General features: G+C 35.2%; 1 protein-coding gene across 2 annotated transcripts in view; it reads left to right on the plus strand.

Moving 5' to 3' along the window:
- ITGAV (integrin subunit alpha V) overlaps positions 1–19,846 on the plus strand; it is a 90,369-nt gene that overhangs the window by 52,746 nt on the left and 17,777 nt on the right. For both annotated transcript variants that reach the window (XM_028168587.2, XM_028168588.2), the window contains exons 11-18: positions 913–965; positions 1,369–1,571; positions 5,849–6,040; positions 8,434–8,479; positions 10,155–10,262; positions 13,094–13,152; positions 14,700–14,854; positions 17,763–17,900. In XM_028168587.2, the coding sequence (XP_028024388.2) occupies positions 913–965; positions 1,369–1,571; positions 5,849–6,040; positions 8,434–8,479; positions 10,155–10,262; positions 13,094–13,152; positions 14,700–14,854; positions 17,763–17,900 (954 nt within the window). The remainder of the gene's footprint in view (positions 1–912; positions 966–1,368; positions 1,572–5,848; positions 6,041–8,433; positions 8,480–10,154; positions 10,263–13,093; positions 13,153–14,699; positions 14,855–17,762; positions 17,901–19,846) is intronic.

The following is a 19,846-nucleotide window of genomic DNA, read 5'->3' on the forward strand; positions in this document are numbered from 1 at the left end:
ACATTTGTACTGTGTGTAATTCAAAAGCAAAACCACTGGCACATAGTTGATTGAGATGTGAAACAAAAATGAATTCCAGTCTCTATCTTTTTTTATAAATTTATTTATTTTATTTTTAGCTGTGTTGGGTCTTCGTTTCTGTGCGAGGGCTTTCCCTAGTTGTGGCGAGCGGGGGCCACTCTTCATCGCGGTGCGCGGGCCTCTCTCTGTCACGGCCTCTCTTGTTGCGGAGCACAGGCTCCAGACGCGCAGGCTCAGTTATTGTGGCTCACGGGCTCAGTTATTGTGGCTCACGGGCCCAGTTGCTCTGTGGCATGTGGGATCTTCCCAGACCAGGGCTCGAACCCGTGTCCCCTGCATTGGCAGGCAGATTCTCAACCACTGCGCCACCAGGGAAGCCCTCCAGTCTCTATCTTTCCGGACAGTAATTTCTTTAGAGTTGTAGTGGTTTCACATAGGAAGAACCATTTATGACCTATTAATAATAATTATTATTTTTACTGCATAGGCATCATTTATAACTTCTTGGGTTCAATTGAAACGTCTGTTTGTGACTGTCTCTCTTTCTGGTAGTGTGTTTGTCTGGCGTGCTTTGGGTAAGTGGAGAGGAAGGGAGACAGTAGGTGGGGCCTTGGAAGGAGGCTTGATTGTACTTGGACTTAAATGGCATGTGCTGAAGACACCGAAATGATATACATGGGCTATGTCTTCCCAGTAAATCTAGGAAAGTATACAAGCCTCATTAACTGATTGTCATTGTTTTGGTAGGATAAACAAAAGGAGAAATTTAGATTGAAGCACTATATGCAGAGAAAAAAATAACCCTTTCTATTTGATAAATATACAACAAATATTAATTGTCTAAACTAGTTGGATGAAATGTAAACATTTCATTTTCATCTTATTATCCAGATGGCTGCATATTTTGGATTTTCTGTCGCTGCCACTGACATTAATGGGGATGAGTAAGTTTAAAAAAATGTTTCCAGAAACAGTTTTCCTCTGTGTTTATGAACGCTTTACTAAAACTAAACATTTTTTCTTCTGTTTCTCTGTCCCCTTCCTGCTAATCTTTCTATTTAAGGAACCAATTTGAAGCAACCTTAATCACGAATACTAGAAAACCTTTATGTTGTTAATAATTTCTTTCAATAGCTTTTATAATATGAAGGAATAAAGTAACTTTATGAATTACTCATAGTTTCTTAAAAGAGCTGAAGGAAGGTTTGAATTAGAAATGATCATTTCAAATGTGGCTATACGAGCTGTAGAAAGAGGAAAACTTGAATTTTAATAAGAAAGGAAATGATTATTAGTAGTCACATGGAATTTGATCTTGCTTTTGGTGAAAAAGGTTATGTTTTTTAGTTACGCAGATGTATTTATTGGAGCACCTCTCTTCATGGATCGTGGTTCTGATGGCAAACTCCAGGAGGTGGGGCAGGTCTCAGTGTCTCTGCAAAGAGCTTCGGGAGACTTCCAGACAACCAAACTGAATGGGTTTGAGGTCTTTGCAAGGTTCGGCAGTGCCATAGCCCCTTTGGGAGATCTGGACCAGGACGGCTTCAATGGTAAGGTCAAAGTTTATAACAGCTGTGTGTCCTGATTTTCTGTGTCCACCTGGAAAAGTCCTGTACCCCACCCGTAGAAGTTCACATGAGCAAACCTTCCTGGAAAGAAAGATTTGAGTGACACACCAGGTTCAATGACAAGTTGCTCGTTTTCCTTAAAAATCAGAGCAAAATTTTCAAAAATTGATTCTCATGAGTTATTATTCATGCAGCCTCAAATTAGAGCGTCAGAGTGGTTAATTTTTTAAAAAATTTTTATTGGAGTATCGTTGATTTACAATGTTGTGTTAATTTCTGCTGTACAGCAAAGTGAATCAGTTATACATATACATATATGCACTCTTTTTTAGATTCTTTTCCCATATAGGTCATTACAGAGTATTGAGTAGAGTTCCCTGTGCTATACAGTAGGTCCTTATTAGTTATCTGTTATATATATATAGTAGTGTGTATATGTCAATCCCAATCTACCAGTTTATCAAAGTGGTTCATTTTAGAAAGGAGCTTGCATTCCCAGGGAGCCCAGTGTGAGCTGGTGATTTTCTGTGTCTCTGTCCTGCTTAGCGGCAGTGCCCTCTGCTGTCCATTTGGATACAAGTGTAAAAAATGCCCCCAGCCATATTGTCAAGGTAATGCTGACCCTAATGCATCCCTCAAAGGTATGATTTGCCACTAATGTTTTATTGTTGTGGCTGTCCAGAATATTCTGAGGGAGGTTATATCTCCCTTCATGGGGACAAGTAAAAAGGTATAAGCTCAGTGTTTTATAATAGTCCCATTTAAAAATTTAATTAATAGCTGTAGATATCTTTAAAAATCAAAGTTGGCTTCTACTATAGAGTGAAATATAGATTACAAATTACCAAGTTTTTTTTAAAAAAAGAATACTGCTAAAAACCTTTCTAGAGGTCACAAGATGAAGAATTGAACTGTTGGTTTGTTTGTATAATCAACAATATATAGGGATATGCCCCTGAAAATGTAAAGAAAGTTATAAATTAAGATGAAAGCTTAAAAAATGCAGATGACTCTCAAATCTCCCAATTAGTAGTAGAAAAGGAAAATGTTTGTTTGGCCTCAAGACCCCACTCCTGCCTTGTGGATAGTTTTATGTCACACTAGAAGTGTCATCTCTCACCCTAGAAGTTTTCATTGTTAGTGAAAAACTACTCAAGGGGACATTTTGCTTCCTAAAATAGTCTTAAAGATTTTTTACCACCAAGAGAACTTAACATGAATCAATTGGAATTCTGGTATAAAGTTCAACATAGAACTGTAGAAGAATACTGTAGAACAGACCAAATCATTACTTATTGATAACAAAGACTACCTAGAAAACACAGGGCCAGATTCGAGGTTCTACCTTGAACACATTTGAGTTCTTCGCTATAGCTGGGCCTGTCTCCAGGTGCTTTGGTAGAGCCTGGACGTGTTTGCTGTCACCTTGTCTTGAGGATATTCCACACACTTTAAAGAATGTTTCTTTAATATCATGATCCAGACAACATCTCATCCTGTTTTCCCTATTTCTATTAAAATGTATTACCTGTGAACACAAAAATTATAAGCAATGACAGCTAAAAAATATCGAAGTTTTACAACGATTTTACAAAGAGATTTTATGTTTGGAGATAGATACCATAGAGGATGATTTTATTCTCCCCAAGTGTCTCCTGGGGTCTTATTGTCCCAAAGAGTAGATTGTGAATGACAGTGTCTTCAGGAGAAAATGATCTGAGCTGTTATTTATGTAACTATATTTATATAGTTTATATGTGTATATATATGTATTTGTAGTTTACATGTATATATAGTTTATATATACATATAATGAAGTATTAGTTGTAACCTGGATCTTTTCCTTGTTCAGACCTGATGACATTGACTCTTTGTTATGTCTTTGCTGCTGTTTTCCTCCCTTTCTACTTACACCCACTGGAAAAACCCTAGGTATCATCAAGAGGGTTGCCGAAAACAAAACAATAAAATTATGTTCCACAATTATGTGGAGTTTTTGTCAATACTTCTCCAGAAAGGCAGAGGGAAAAAACACAGAAAAGAGAAACTAAAATGATCAAAGGAAGAGACTGATGACATGAAAAAGTAGGGCTCTCCAGACTAGACAGATACCAGCCAAGAGAAAAGATGATTAGAATGTACAAAATAATGAAAGGTTTAGAAAAGGTAAGGAGAATTTTTTAAAACCATCTCTCAAGAGTAGAGCCATATTCTGTTGGAAAATTGTATTTTAATAAAAACTTTCTTCATGCACATGTCAATTTAGAAGTTATATTTATCTTCTGAAACTTAAAAAAAGATAAAGAAGGACTCTTACATAATTTAAATACTACTTTTTATTTAAGGATAACAAATTCTTAGTTGGCGCTTACTGCAGGCCAAGCACTGTTTTAAGTGCTAAAAATGAGAGGATAAGTTAGAGCCCATCCATGTCCTTAAGGAATTTAGCATCAGTAGGAGCAAGTTTAATGTGAACAAGTAAACACTAGAATGTAGTCATCACAGTGTTTGAGATATTCTAGGGCATAATGGTCTTAAAGAAAAGATGAGTGACCAAGGTGTCTTTGATGTCTCAGGGGTTGCAGCATTGAGGGGGCTGAAAACATTTCGGGTATATTAAGTAAATTGAGTCAGTTTGGAATGGCTGGTACATAGGGGCTGTCATAGGCAAGATGGACACATCCTTGCTCTCATGAAATTTATGTTTTGTGGAGGAGCCACAGAGTAAACACATAAAGGGGAAATTCAGATAATAAAGGCTGTGGGTTTAAACAAAAAAAGGCAAGGTAACGTGATAGAGAGTACCTAGATGGAGAGGGGACAGTGCATTGCTCCATAGGATGGCCAGGGAAGACGTCTCTGACAAGATGACATTTGAACTGTGATTTGGACAAACAGAAGGAGCAAAGCTTGAAAAGCTCTGGAGCAAGAACTGTTGAGGCAGAGGGAACAGCAAGTATAAATCCAGAGCTAGGGACTAGCTTGCTGAGTTTAAGAAACAGAGAAAAGGGCCAGGATTGTTAGGAAGAGTGAGTGAGGGTAGAATTGGGGTTGGGAGTGGGGTGGTGAATGGACAAACCAGGTAACACGTAAATGCTTTGGGAAATAAGGATTTTAAGAAGGAAGATAACATGATATTAACATTTGGCAGTTTTGAAGAGAATGGATTATAGGGGCAAGAGTAGAAGTGGGAGGCCACTTAGGCTGCTTTAGGGGTCCAGGCAAAGAATGAGAATGGCTTGTCCAGGGTGGGACCAGCAAAGATAGAGGGAAGTGGACATAGTTATTTGTAATATATTCTAGAGTTAGGAAAGGTCATAGTGACTGTTTGGTGTACTGTTTTGTTTTGTTTTTAAAGCATTTCAAACTTTTTATTTGTTTATTTCATTTCAGTATAAGTTGAGCAAGATAGAGATGAAATCATAACTTTCAACTTTCTGAGTCAGGTTGACTTCTCAAAAAAACCTGAAAACCATGCCCAACTAAATTAACTAGAATTTTAAGAGCTAGAATGAACCTTAGATGAATCTTTTTACATGTCCCTTCCCCTCTATTTTAAGGATGAGGCATTTGAGGTCCAGAAAGGTTAAGTGATTTGTCCAAGGTCAGACCTGGAATATCTGGCTCCAAATTAATGTCATTTCCATACAGTTTTGCTTGAATCTCCTTGAATTTGGTTGTTGCTTTTGAATTAAGAGTACCCTACTGCCACCACGCATGGCTGCTTTGCCTGAAGTAGAGAGACTGGCTGCCCAGAGGACTCATTCCTTCTTGGAGGGCTTCCTACTCTGAGTAGCAGGCTGTCATCTTGGACATCACCACATGAGGGTGCCGTGGGACCACAGCTGCCTCTGCTTCCTGCGCAACTCCCCGCCACAGGAAGTCTCCTAGGTCCCATGGGGTAGCCCAGCCAAAGGGAGAGGAGAGAATGGCCAGGATGTGTCCTGGAGTGGGGAATGGGAAAAGTTCTTTCCCAGAAAGAGAAGAGAATTGCACATGCAATCCCAGTGGAAATAAAGGTTTTATGGCATTGGTTAAAAAAAAAAAAAAAAGAGTACCCTACTGAATTTCGATAAACATGATACATGGGTTCTAAAGATATTAAGATCTTTTCCACGGAAATAATGATGAGTACTAAGACTTCCTTCTCTCCATCCTTGCCCTCCTCCCTCCCACTCTCCTTTCCTCCTTTCTTCCTCACCTTCTCCCGTCCCTCTTTTCCCTCTCCTCCCTCTTCCCCTCTTCCTTTTCCCTCTCAGATATTGCAATTGCTGCTCCATATGGGGGTGAAGATAAAAAAGGAATTGTTTATATTTTCAATGGAAGACCCACAGGCTTGAATGCGGTACCATCTCAGATCCTTGAAGGGAAGTGGGCTGCTCGGAGCATGCCACCAAGCTTTGGCTATTCAATGAAAGGAGCCACGGATATAGACAAGAATGGATATCCAGGTGCTTTCCTAGAAATACAAAGAGCGTCTTAGATTTTTTGGTCCTAATAGCAAGTAGTATTAGTTACTGCTCTCTTGATTTCTGTTATTAATCATCTAAATTCAGTATTTCAACTACTGTTCAAGCCCCTGCTGTGTTCAAGGCACTGTTCTCGTCACTGAGGGGATACAAAGCACAGACAGCTCTGTTTCCTGGGAGCTTCCAATGTAAAGCATGTACTCTTAGTTCTTCTTTCATTGTCTTCAAGTCTGTAATGAAATGTCAGAATGTGGAAGCTATAAACAAAAGCTCAGTCTAAGTTTTCAAATGTCAGCCATCTCTTTTTGTTTTTAATGGTCTAGCAGTTTTATGGACTTGACTAATCATCGTGATTTTTACGAAATATATTATATCAGTAAATTCTCCCAATAAGGCTGGTGAGGAATATGAGCTAGCTCAGCTCATTATTACGTCATTTTCTGGATGAGAAAAAAGACTGAGAAAGGTAATTTGCCCAAGGTTGCCCACTGGTTTGTGCCGGTACAGGAAGTGAGGCCTTTTTCTGGCTCTTATATACTTTGGAATATTTTAATGGATCTAGGATCATAATGGATATATTCTTTAAATGAAATATAATGTGGAAAATTTAATTACTTAGCTGTTGAAACAGTTAATGAGCTCAATATATAATATATTGAAATGCTTTTAGAAATAGGACATGAAGTAGATTCTTATCTATGTTAGTGTTATTTCAAGAATTCTTTGTTATAAATGTAATATATTTATTATAGAACTTTTAGAAAATATAGCAAAGCATATCTTACAATATGCTTTCTTTTTTCCAGTGCATTCACACAATTTTTTTAACAAAATAGAATTATGCACTGTTATTAGCATATTTTATTCACTTAAAGTATTAGATATTTCCCCATGTTATTATTCTTCTGAAGCATGAATTTATGTTTTCCATTCTATCAAATATTTGTATCATATCTTATTTAACTTTATTTTGGGGCATTTGTATCCTTATATATAATTCCGGTGCATTCCTCTGATTATTTCCTTAGGACAAAATTCTAGAATTGCTATGTCAAAGATTAGGCACTTTTTTTTTTAAGGCTGTTGTTACACCTTGTCAAATTACAATCCTAATCCCTCTAAAGAAAGTTTTGCAATTTTTTTAAGCACTCACCAGCAGTAAGCGAGTTATTTTCCCTCATTTGTGCCCACACTGGTTGTCATCTTTTATTTCTTCTTAAAATAACTTTATATGATAGGTGGAAAATGTTATTTTGTTTTAATCTACAGTTTTGGATTATTAGTGACGGAAATAAGCATCTTTGTTTACTTGCATATATGTATTTACTTTTGTGAATTTCCTTTCTACATCTTTTTTTCTCTATTTCTGTTGGAATGTTGTTTTTCTTTTCTTTCATTCATTTTTTTTAAACTTGTGGCAGTTCCTTAAATATTGAGGGTTTTAACTCCTTAACTCTTATATATATTTCTCAGTTTTGTCATGTTTTCTTTTGGGGCATAAAGAAATTCTTAATTTTTATGTAATCCATTTTACCTGTCTTTATGGTTTCTCATGTACTTTCTGCTTAGAAAGGGCTTCGTCAAATTTAGCTTGGGTATAAGAGAGAGAGTTCTGATTTCATTTTTTCCTAATTGTGAACCAGTGGTACCAGCTACGTATAAAAACTAATGTGTTGTATTCTTGTTGATTTGGATGCTATCTGCTGTCATTCTAAGCATTCTAAGTACAGTTGACCCTTGAACAACGTGAGGGTTAGGGGTGCCAACCTTCTGCACAGTCAAAAATCTACATATAACTAACTGTACACTCGGCCCTCTGTATCCACAGTTCCACCTCTGCGGATTCAGCCAACCTCAGGTTGTGTAGTGCTATAGTATGTATTCAGTGGGAAAAAAGTCCACGTATAAGTAGACCCGCGCAGTTCAGACCTATGTTGTTCAAGGATCAACTGTATATGTATTGTGCTGTTTTGGTTTTGTTTTGTTTTCGAAACAAAATAAGTAAATGAAAAAAAAGAGAGAAATTTGTAAAATCCACAGGCATCTATAAAGCTTTTTCCTTTGGGAATGTGTGTGTTTGTGTGGTGTACACTTCCTTATTGTTGCTGATTTTTACTATGTATCCATTAAAAAGATTCTTGTCTACCTGGATGGATGAAAAAATTAGTTTTATGATGAGTGTTTGCCATTGATGATAGCATATTTAAAGTTTTCATATACATTTTAGCCTTTTAGATGTTGTCTTACAACCACTTAATGAAGAATAGTTTTGAGACTATGTCTGTATCTTTATTATATGCATTGAGAGCTTTATGGAAAGGTATGTGAGTTAAAAAAAAAATTATTATTAACATATTTTTCTGCTCTCTTTTAAGACTTAATTGTAGGAGCTTTTGGTGTAGATAGAGCTGTATTATACAGGTAAGCATTTCCATATCTGGTAATATAGGAATATTATGAATTATATGAAAGTTTTATAGTTAAGTACCAGTGTTTGAATTTCAGTTTAATTTTCTTGAAGTAATGATAAAATTTGTTCTTTCTATTCAAGATTTGCTTCAGGCAAGTAGTAATGATACAAGGAGATCCCAAAGTAGAGAAAGCTATAGATTTTTTTTTTTAAAGATTGATTGATTGATTGATTGATTGATTGCTATGTTGGGTCTTCGTTTCTGTGCTAGGGCTTTCTCCAGCTGCGGCAAGTGGGGGCCACTCCTCATCGCGGTGCGCGGGCCTCTCACTATCGCGGCCTCTCCTGCTGCGGAGCACAGGCTCCAGACGCGCAGGCTCAGCAGTTGTGGCGCACGGGCCTAGCCGCTCCGCAGCATGTGGGATCCTCCCAGACCAGGGCTCGAACCCCCGTCCCCTGCATCAGCAGGCAGACTCTCAACCACTGCGCCACCAGGGAAGCTCCCTATAGATTTTTTTATTTAGGAAAGCATTCAGAATTTTCCCTTTTTGTTCTTGAATTTATGTTCACAGATGTTCTCCTGTGTTTTAGATTACATGAGTTTAAAACTATAGGAGTTTACATTTTCCTCTAAGAGACAAGAACTTAACTTGGTGTTTGTGCCACAGCGTTCTGTGACCACAGGGGCAGTATGTCATGATTCCCCAAATGAATATTTTTATTAGAGCAATATGTATAAATCCACATATCTCCATTTCCCAGCTTCATACATATTCCCAGTATTTCTCTGAATTTCATCAATTCCTCGTGCCTTACAATATCAACTAGCATCCCAAGTAGATTAAGATGTTTACACCTCTATGGACTGTGCGTATACATGGCAGGAAAACGAACACTGGTACTGTGTAGTGGAGGTTGTGATGGGTCCACTTGATTGTGCTTCTCGGGGCAGCTTGTGTCCGTACAGATTCCAGGATTTATCATGATTGAGACAGATACACTGCCCTGAGGCTGCTGTATTTTTGTACAGAGTGTAAACCTGTGCATCTGAACTTTGGAAACTGTATTTTAATTTATTGTTTCAGTTTTTAAAATTGCTATTAACAAAGTAATACATACATGTGGTAAAAATTCAAGCAATGTAAAAAGGGCATACAATAAAAGAAATATACTTCCTCTCACACCAGTTACTAGTTTATTAGTATATCCTATCAGAAATATTCTGTGCATTGAAAATTATGTGTGTGTGTATGCATCCTTTGTACATGGTGTTTTTTTCCTCTCATTATGTCTTGGCTAATATCATCCCATATTAGCACAGATGGCTTTACAGCACTCATTTCCCCCACTGTGTTGTACTGCATTAGGTAGATATCCCATAACTTGTTTAACCATCTTGCTTTAACAGGCTGTGTTCAGATAGGTTGTGACCAGTGGTCCTGCTTTGCCTGGAACTGAGGGGGATTTACCAGGTCATGGGACTTTCACGGATAAAGTCAAGACAGTCCTGGGCAAGCTGGAATATTTGGTCATGCTAAATTTAGGTTGTTTCTATTCTTTTTGCTATTATAAACACTGCTTTAGTGAACATCACACTGTATACGCAGTGAATGTGAACCTGAAATGCTTAGATCAATCTAACATTTTAAATAACTTTTTTTTTTCTTATCTTTTTTTTTAAACCAGGGCCAGACCAGTTATCACTGTAAACGCTGGCCTTGAAGTGTATCCTAGCATTTTAAATCAAGACAATAAAACCTGCCCACTGCCTGGGACAGATCTCAAAGTTTCCTGGTAAGGCTGTTTGTTTAGTAATAGTTATTATTGTGATTATTGGTTCAGTCATTATAAAAACAATTGAAAATGGAGGGGGAGGCTGAAATATTGCTAAAGCAGTTTCTGTGGGTACACTCTATTTTCTTGTCATAGATTGAATTATAGAAATATTGTTCCAAAGAAGATATGTAGAAGGCTCTAGAAATACGCTATAAACTAATAAAAAAGTAATTTTTAAAAATTATGCATGCTCAGTGAATATATTCAAAGATAAAGTCAATAAGATTTCAGAACTCATATTTAATGCTAAACAAGCCTGTGAACATTTTGATTTTAATTTTTAAAAACTAATGATCTTTTTCAGATTTAATATCTGTGACTAGCTGTACGAAAAAAATAGTTTGCTTTAACGTATTGGTCTTCTACTTGTTCTTTTACTAGTTTCTAAAGAAAAATATATTTTTTTGTAAGCTTCATGTCTGAATTCTTCTCTAGTCCAGTATTTCTTAAGTTTCCATTATTTGTATGTTACTTTTCTCTATGTTGTATGATTTTTTGCTATGTTTTCATTCTACCTGTATTTATAATTTTTTAAGGCTTTTTTCTTTAAACTGACTCATGATTTACTTTAAAACATATTAAAATAAAATAGAGAAACCAGTGTCTTTCTCATACATGTCAAAATAAACATAAAATTAATAATGAAAAGTCTTGACCCATATATAAACTCACCATGGGGAATTCCCTGGTGGTCCAGTGGTTAGGACTCTGCGCTTTCACTGCCACGGGCCCTGGTTCAATCCCTGCTCGGGGAACTAAGATCCCGAAAGCCGCATGGCATGGCCAAAGAAAAAAAAAAAAAAAACCTCACCATGAGTACTCCACTTCGGGAAACACTGTTCACTTCACGTTCCTTGCTCACATAGAAAAATCAGAGAGAACTTACATAAGAAGCGTAAAATGATTGGAAGCTGGGAAAATTTTCCTTCAGAAGAGCTAATGAAAAGATATTTTTTCTGATTTTGTTTTTGAATTATTTATTATTGTTATTAAAATCATTTTTCAAAATTTTGTTTATAATAAAATATATTAAACATGCATGTAATAAAAAATTTTATTTCTTTCATTGGATTGCATTAAAAATTCAGTAATATTTGGTCTTTATTTTCATTGACTGGCAGTGAAGTTGTTTTCAAGATTTTGTAAGTTTTACTGACCTTCATCCCTTCACTCACCCTTTGTGTCCTGGTGAAGTTGCTGCACATTGCTGATGATGTGCTTATGATTATGGCAAAAAGGTGAAGGCTTTGAATACACTAACTAGAGCAGTAGCTTTCATATGTTTTCGAATATGGCGTGTAGGATGAAATACATTTTACATCATAATCCAGTAAACACATGCATGTAATTAAAACAAAAGTTTCATGAAATCTTACCCTTGATACTTAAGTCAATTTTACATATTCATTTTTTTAAGATGCTGGACACACCCATTAAACTGATGTCATAACCTAGTAATAAATAGTGAAAATACTGTTCTAGAGGAGCTTGCTAATTAAAGGGAGCTTTATGGGGCTTTTTCATAAGTGAGACATTTATTTTATTTTATTTTATTTTTTTTATAAATTTATTTAATTATTTATTTATTATTTATTTTTGGCTGTGTTGGGTCTTCGTTTCTGTGCGAGAGCTTTCTCCAGTTGTGGCAAGCGGGGGTCACTCTTCATCACGGTGCGCGGGCCTCTCACTGTCGTGGCCTCTCCCGTTGCGGAGCACAGGCTCCAGACGCGCAGGCTCAGTAGTTGTGGCACATGGGCTTAGTTGCTCCGCGGCATGTGGGATCTTCCCAGACCAGGGCTCGAACCCGTGTCCCCTGCACTGGCAGGCGGACTCTTAACCACTGCGCCACCAGGGAAGCCCGAGACATTTATTTTAAATGTGGACTGTCATTTCCCCCATTTAAATTTATCAACAGATTCTATAAGCTTGAGAGGAGGTTAGGCAATTCTTTTCTTTTCTTTTTCTCTTTTTTTGGTCTCATTCCTTTCCATGAAAGGAAACATGCCTAAATTACTGAAGGATGAGTTAGATTATTCTGTATAGCTTCATGTTTTAAAAATAATGTTAAGACATAAAGATATAAGGCTTCACAATGTGAACTAAGTATTAGAAATATGAGATTTAAAAAGAAATGTGAGATTTGGGTGATAATAAAAAAATGTCTAGCTAAATAAATATTATCAGTGTAACAAAAGTGTAACAACAACAACAAAAAATAAATATTATCAGTGTAACAAAAGTGTAACAACAACAAAAGTTTTAGAATCGTACAGACCACAGTTTGTATTCGAATTCTGTTCAATATGTGTTCCATGAAAATGGGAAAATTAATACCATCCAAGCCTCAGTTTTCAATCTGTAATGTAGGGATGATAGCTTATCTAATAGGTTATTATGAAGAATGAGAGTGTATAAGGTATCCTAAACTGGCATAGGGTAAATATTTAATTTTTTAAGCAATATACTATAATTTCATCTATTTTGTGTATTTTGGGGGGAAAGGGGGAAACTGTTACATGGTAATATCAGATTATGTCACCTATAGTGAGTTTTTCAAATAATAAATAAGAGAATAAGAGAGGCATAGATAATCTCTTTTACTGTCTTTTTAAAAAAATTAATTGTAGGCATTGTGATGAGACTTTATGGTATTTTAAAGTTCGAATTGTAATTCCAATTCCAAGATAAATAAATAAACAAACAAACAAATAAATAAATAATGCTATATAAATGGGAAAAATGTCTAACCTGGATTATGGGATTTGTATGTATTTTTTATTTTTCTACAGTTTTAATGTCAGGTTCTGCTTAAAGGCAGATGGCAAAGGAGCACTTCCCACGAAACTTAGTAAGTGTTCTGTGGAAAAATTATATTATTTTAATGATGCTGCATACACAGCACTTAAAAAATGTTTTAGGACATTTGAATAGTTATTCAAGTAGTTGTTATTGCTTTTTATTTGAATGTTTATGCTTAAAGACATTTAATATTGCAACATAATTATTTTGTTTGACAACTCTTAAGCCAATTCAGAAATAATACATTTATTGACATTGTGAACAATTAGTGGTAAATATGGCCTTCAGAAAGTTAAACAGTTATCATTGTGAGACAAATGAACTCTAGGAGAAATAAGTATCATTGTTTATAAGTCAATGACCTACTGAAAAGTTTATACTTTATGTCTTAGAGAAGCTGCAGTAATCTCCAGAGTAGAGGTGGTTTAGAAAGAGACAGAAGGAAAAAAAGTTAGACCACTAAATTTAGCCCACACAGCAAATTCTAACTTGACTCTTCCGTTCCAAAAAATGGTTTATGTGATTATGAGAGCAAGGTAAGAGAGTTAAGTAACTGTTGTGGAGATTTGTCGGTATATGTGCTAAGGAAAAACAGTAAGGCTCCGGATAGAGGACTGAGTCTGTTGGGGGGGGTGTTTGTGCGTGAAAGTTCACATAGAGTAGCAAGAAAGGGTCTATCTGGAAGGTAACTTTTCAGTAAAGACCTGAAGGAAATGAAGGAGCTAAGGGATGTCTGGAGGAGTATTTTGCACAGGGGAAATGACAATTTCAAGAGGCCAGAAGCAGGAGCTTGCTATTTCTCAAAGGGTGGGTGGGACAGAACGAGAAGCAAAATGACCCTGGCTTTTCACTCAAATTTGACATGAAGTTCAGCATTTAGAGAAACTTAGGAAGAGATTTGTGGTTTTAAAGATCTGCACTCTTATCTCCTTTGAAGAAACTATTTAAAGAAGAACTGATGTTAGAAGGCAGTAATCTAGCAACTGTGCTTCAGACTGTTCACTGGCTGCACATTCATTTTAAGATGATTCTTGACCCAGTCAGCTATATTTGGTCATTTGCTTCTTGAGGGACATATTTACCTGATAGTTTGATACAGTAGCTTCATTAGAAGTAGGAGTTGCAAGTGATGCAAACTGCTCATTCGTCATGATGGTGAATGTAATGGTATGGGGTGTGGGTGCATATTAGTAAACATTTCTTAATCACAGTCAGCAAGAGTCCTGCTACCTGCATTAGTGATAAAAGTCTTAATTCATATATTTTATTCCTGAACTTCCTCCTCTCAGCTTAAATTAAAAGAAAAAATTTCCCCTCTATCTGATAGTTGTTTTATTGCCATCATTATCTATTGTCTCCATTTAATAGATGACATTAATTTGGGGATAGTTGGATCAGTTATTTAATTATTAAATATTTATTCAGAATTAATCTGTTGTCATCTCACTACAATGTATAGACATTTTTAATGAATCAGGAGCAGATTACTTCTTAAGGGATAAATATGTATCTCTGTTTAAATGAAAACTCGAGATATTTAGGACAGATAGGTGTCCATAAAGATTATGTTGGTTATAAATCCTTTGGTTTGTATAGACTTCCAGGTGGAGCTTCTTTTGGATAAACTCAAGCAAAAAGGAGCAATTCGACGAGCACTGTTTCTCCATAACAGGTCCCCGGGTCACTCCAAGAACATGACCATCTCAAGGGGGGGACAGATGCAATGTGAAGAACTAATAGCATATCTGCGGGTAAGAGATTATCCATTATCTCTTCTTTCTACTTGTTATTTTTTCTTTTCATCTAAATGATTTTCACTTTCTGTAAATTTTTTTGGTAGTAAATCAAAAAGAAGACAGAAAAATACATTTGAGGAAATTGGGCTTTTTAAAGAGTCAAACTTGAGTAATGGACTTCTAGGCTTGTCAGACTGGATATTGCACGTGGCCTTTCCACAACAATGCTACTGAATAAATTATGACAAATATATTTCTTAAATATTGCTGGACTCTCAAGACAGTAAAAGAAATCCACCCCACCCCCCTGCCCCCCACCATAAGCAATCAATGAAAAAACTCCATTGGCTAAACCTGACTTGTGAGTTGTAAGCAAGTGTGTGAGCCAGGATGGCTAGGGAGGGAGGGATGGAGCCTGGGCGGAGGGTGAGCTGTACTTGCAGACACCAGCACAGGGGTTCAGGCTCGCCTGGGGCCTTCTGCAAACCAGGGGTCTGACCTGAGCCTCCTGCATTAGGTCCAGAGTCTTCCACAAGGCCAAAGTGTTCCCAAAACAAAGATGCGCCCTGACTCCTGCAAGAGTAAATACAAGGTCTCACTGGAACAATCTGGTATGGGTCCCATAGGTTAAGTTCAATCAAATAGGAATTCATTTCTAAAAAAAGTACTAAACACACCAGGAAATAAGCCATTAGAAGACACAGCAAATAAATCTTAGTCCTGCAAAAGCTTGACATGTTAGAATGATCAGTTACAAAATATAAGTGTGTATAAAATGTTTAATGAAATAAAGGATGAAATTTTTTTTAAAAGACAAAAACATCAGGACTTCTCCGGTGGTCCAGTGGCTAACACTTCATGCTTCCACTGCAGGGGGTGCAGGTTCGATCCCTGGTCGGGGAACTAAGATCCTGCATGCCCCATGGTATGGCCAAAAAAAAAAAAAAAAAAGACAAAAACATCGGTAAAGATTTAGAAGACTCAACATAATTAACAAGCTCGATTTAGTATACCTATATAGAACTTGACATCCAACAATTAGAGAATATAAAAGTTCCCCATGTATACATATAAAGGAAGTCTGAACAAATCTGAAACAATTGGAATCATAGAAAATATGCTATTTGATTACAGTGCAATTTTTAGAAATCAATAACAAAGATAAATTGGGAATTAGGAATTGTGATTTTAAGTAACTTATGGATCAAAAAAGAGATCATATTAGAAATTTACTTAGAAGTGAATTATAATGAAAATACTACATATCAAAATGTGTAGGGTATCCCAGAAGCAGAATGTAAAGGTAAATGTATAGCCTTAAATGCTATTTAATTTAAATGAAAGATTGAGAAAAAAATGAAGAAAAAACAAACCCCCAAAAACCTCCACAAAAATAGGAATTGAAAAAGGATGTACCTATAGATAATGGAGGAATTAAAATAATAAAATATTATGAATAACCTTGTGCTAAGACATAGAAAAACTTGAGAGAAAGCAAAGACATTCTTAGAAAAACACAACACAGCTGTCATTTGAAGAACCCGAACAATTCATTTAACCATATAAACCATTAAAAAAAATTGAACTGGCAGTTAATAATCTTTACACAAAGGAATCACAAGACCTAGATGATTTTATAGGCAATATCTACCAAACTGTCAAGAATTTGACATTCCAATGTTAAACTCTTAGAATAGAAAAATAAAATATATTTCCAGCTTATTCTGTGAAGGTAGTGTAACTGATACCCAGACTGACTGAGGCTAGTATAAGCAAGAATTCATGACAGTTTTATACAAAGACATAGATGTAAAATTACTAACCAAATAAGCAAAGTAAATCCTAGCAGTTTATAAAAAAGATTAAAAAACAGACCAACTTGGATGTATCCTAGGGTGGGTTAACATTGAAAGTATAGAAGTGTAACTTTACACATGAATAGACTGAAAACATGACCATCTTACTTAAGTGCAGGGAAAGGTTTTTGATTAAATTAAATAACTATTCATGATGTGAGCAAACAAGACAAATACCTCAAGTTACAATTATGAAGAAATACCATTTTGTACTCAAAGTCTGCCAGTACCTATTGCTTGGTCAAGATGTGAGTTAATCAGAATTCTTACACATTGCTCGTGGCAGTGTAAATTGCCAATATGAAGAATTTGGAAAATAGTATTGTATCTTACAGAGCTGACAAATCTCCTTGCCACTATGTAGAACAATACATTACAACATTACAACATTTTTTTTTGTAATAGCAAAAACAAACCAAAAACCCAAAGCAGTCCAAATAACCTTTGACAGAAGAATTGATAAATAAATTGTAAATAAATTATTATATGATAAATATTACTCAACAGTAAAAATTAACCTCGCTACATGCAACAGCATGAATGAATCTTAAAAAGTGTTGAACAGAGAGCAAATGACAGAAGAATATGTATGGTCTCATTTTAAAATAAACAGGAAAAGCAATCTGAAGAACATATTGTTTAGGGACACACACACTAGAGTAAAACTGCTGAAAGCAAGCAAGGGAATGGTTACCTCTGGAAGGAAGACAAAGGGATGAAAAGAGAAAAGAGCATGTGGGTAGCTTAAGCAATATAGGTTATGTCCTAGTTATTATTTATATTGGGTGTGTGTTTGAGTGTTCATTTTATTAACATGCCTCATATATTTTTGTGTGAATCAAATATTACATTATAAAACAAAGTTGATTAAGGGTTCTCACTGGATAATTATAATCTTCTTTTGGGATATTCTATTCTTGTATAAGTGTAGTTTTTCAAAGAGTTTTTGTAGAATTTGATCAAGGAGTGAATACAGCTGGCTTTGTATTGTGCACTTATGGATTTCTCCAGATAGCTTGATGTCATAGGTTGATGTCATCATTAATTCAAAGCTTTTCCATTTTTAGGATGAATCTGAATTTAGAGACAAACTCACTCCTATTACTATTTTTATGGAGTATCGGTTGGATTATAGAACAGCTGCTGATGCGACAGGCTTGCAGCCTATTCTTAACCAATTCACTCCTGCCAACATTAGTCGACAGGTACTGTACTTTATTAATTTATCATTAATTTTATACTTTTATCTTTTTCAAAGTCTTACAGTTCATATTGTTAAATAGCATAAGGGATTGCTTTTATAATGTTGGGTTTTAGTCAGAGAAGTCAGAGGGGAAGGAATCTGGATTTTCAGGTCAAAGACATTTAAAGCCACTCAGAACTTAAGACAGGGTTGCATTTCATACACATAAAACAGTAAAATAATTCAAGGAAAACAACAAAATGCCAATTTACTTACATAGTATTTTATATTTTGCTAAACAAGTTTATTTATATTACCTTTGATTTATACTTTAATTGTAAAAAATAGTATATGTACACACATATATGCATATATAGTACATAAATCATTTTTTTCATAAAACCAAATATAGCAACATAAAATTTTATAAAGACTATATTAAAATATTTTTAGAAAATCCTATGTAAAACCCATACATTCAAATGTTATTGTATTTCCTATTTTTTCCTCTTTTATTACATGTTCATATTTTTAGATTAATATTTCTGCTCTCATAGAATGCTTTACCCTAAATTTAGGTTGTTACTTCTTTGTCTAACTTGCTAAGATCTCATAAACTATTTTATTTTCATAATTTGAGAAGACTATACATGACAGCAGCATGAGGCAAATTAAAATTTTTTAAAGTCTTTTGTAATTTTTATATTTTAACAATTTATTTTATATTTCATTTTGCACGTGAATAGTATACGTGCTGCTTTCTACTACCCATTAATATAGAACTTGTAAACATAGTTCTGTGTTCATATTTTTTACATTTTTTATTTTTAGGGGATATACAATATTATGTTGATTAATAATTTAATAATGAACAGCTGAGCCTCTTAGAGTCTGTCATTCAATTTTACATTTTTTAGAAAAGTTAATTGTTACTTGTCCTTTTACATTATGTGTTTTGTTATAGGAGTTATGATTATTTTCTCTTTATAATTTTAGAATTTTTTGGAAACTATTTATTAGTGTTAACATTACTTTTGTTTAGTTTACTGAGATCACCAATCTCTTTAATACCAATACAGTTTAAAGCCAGCTAATCAAATTGGTTAACTTTTGAAACCACTTTGAGGGAATAATAACTTCAGTAATATTTGGTTTTCTTCCCTGTCCCCACCCCACTTTCTTCATTATTTGAATCTTTGTTTCCTTTGTGTTCTACATTTGTTTCAGCAACGACATTACCTACTCTTAGGCATCTTCTTTTCTGTATTCTTAGCTTTATTATGTACTCTCATTTCAATGTTAATTACCTATCCCATCATTCTTATTTACTTCTCTCTAAAATGGCCCTTTATTTCACTGGTCATATTACAAACTTTTTTACTGTACTCTCTCTACGAAGTACTGCTGTCTGTTAGAAATATAATGTTAGCCACATTTGTAATTTTAAAAATATTGGTCAGTAACATTAAAAAAAACATAGAAAACTGGTGACATTAATTTTAATAATATATCTGTATTCGTTTGCTAGGACTGCCATAACAAAATACTACAGAATGGGTGGCTTAAGTAATAGAAATTTATTTTCTCACAATTCTGGAGGCTTAAAGTTTGAGATGAAGGTGTCTGCAGGGTTGGTTTCCTCTGAGGCCTCTCCCATTGGCCTGTAGGTGGTCATCTTCTCCCTGTGTCTTCACATCATTTCCCCTCTGTGTCTATGTCCTGATCTCCTTATAAAGCGCCAGTCATATTGGATTAGGGCCTGCCCTAATGATGTCATTTTAACTTAATTACTTCTTTAAGACCATATTTCCAAATAGTCATATTTTCTGTGAAATTTTTTAAGTTCTGTTTTTTATGGTCTTCAAAATCCAGAGTGTATTATATACTTACAACACATCTCAATTCAGATGCTAAAGCTTCATCAGAAATATTTTTTCTGTATTTAGAACTCATATAATTTATAATTGA

The sequence above is a fragment of the Balaenoptera acutorostrata genome, chromosome 8, assembly GCF_949987535.1.
Source record: "Balaenoptera acutorostrata chromosome 8, mBalAcu1.1, whole genome shotgun sequence".
Classification (NCBI taxonomy): domain Eukaryota; kingdom Metazoa; phylum Chordata; class Mammalia; order Artiodactyla; family Balaenopteridae; genus Balaenoptera; species Balaenoptera acutorostrata.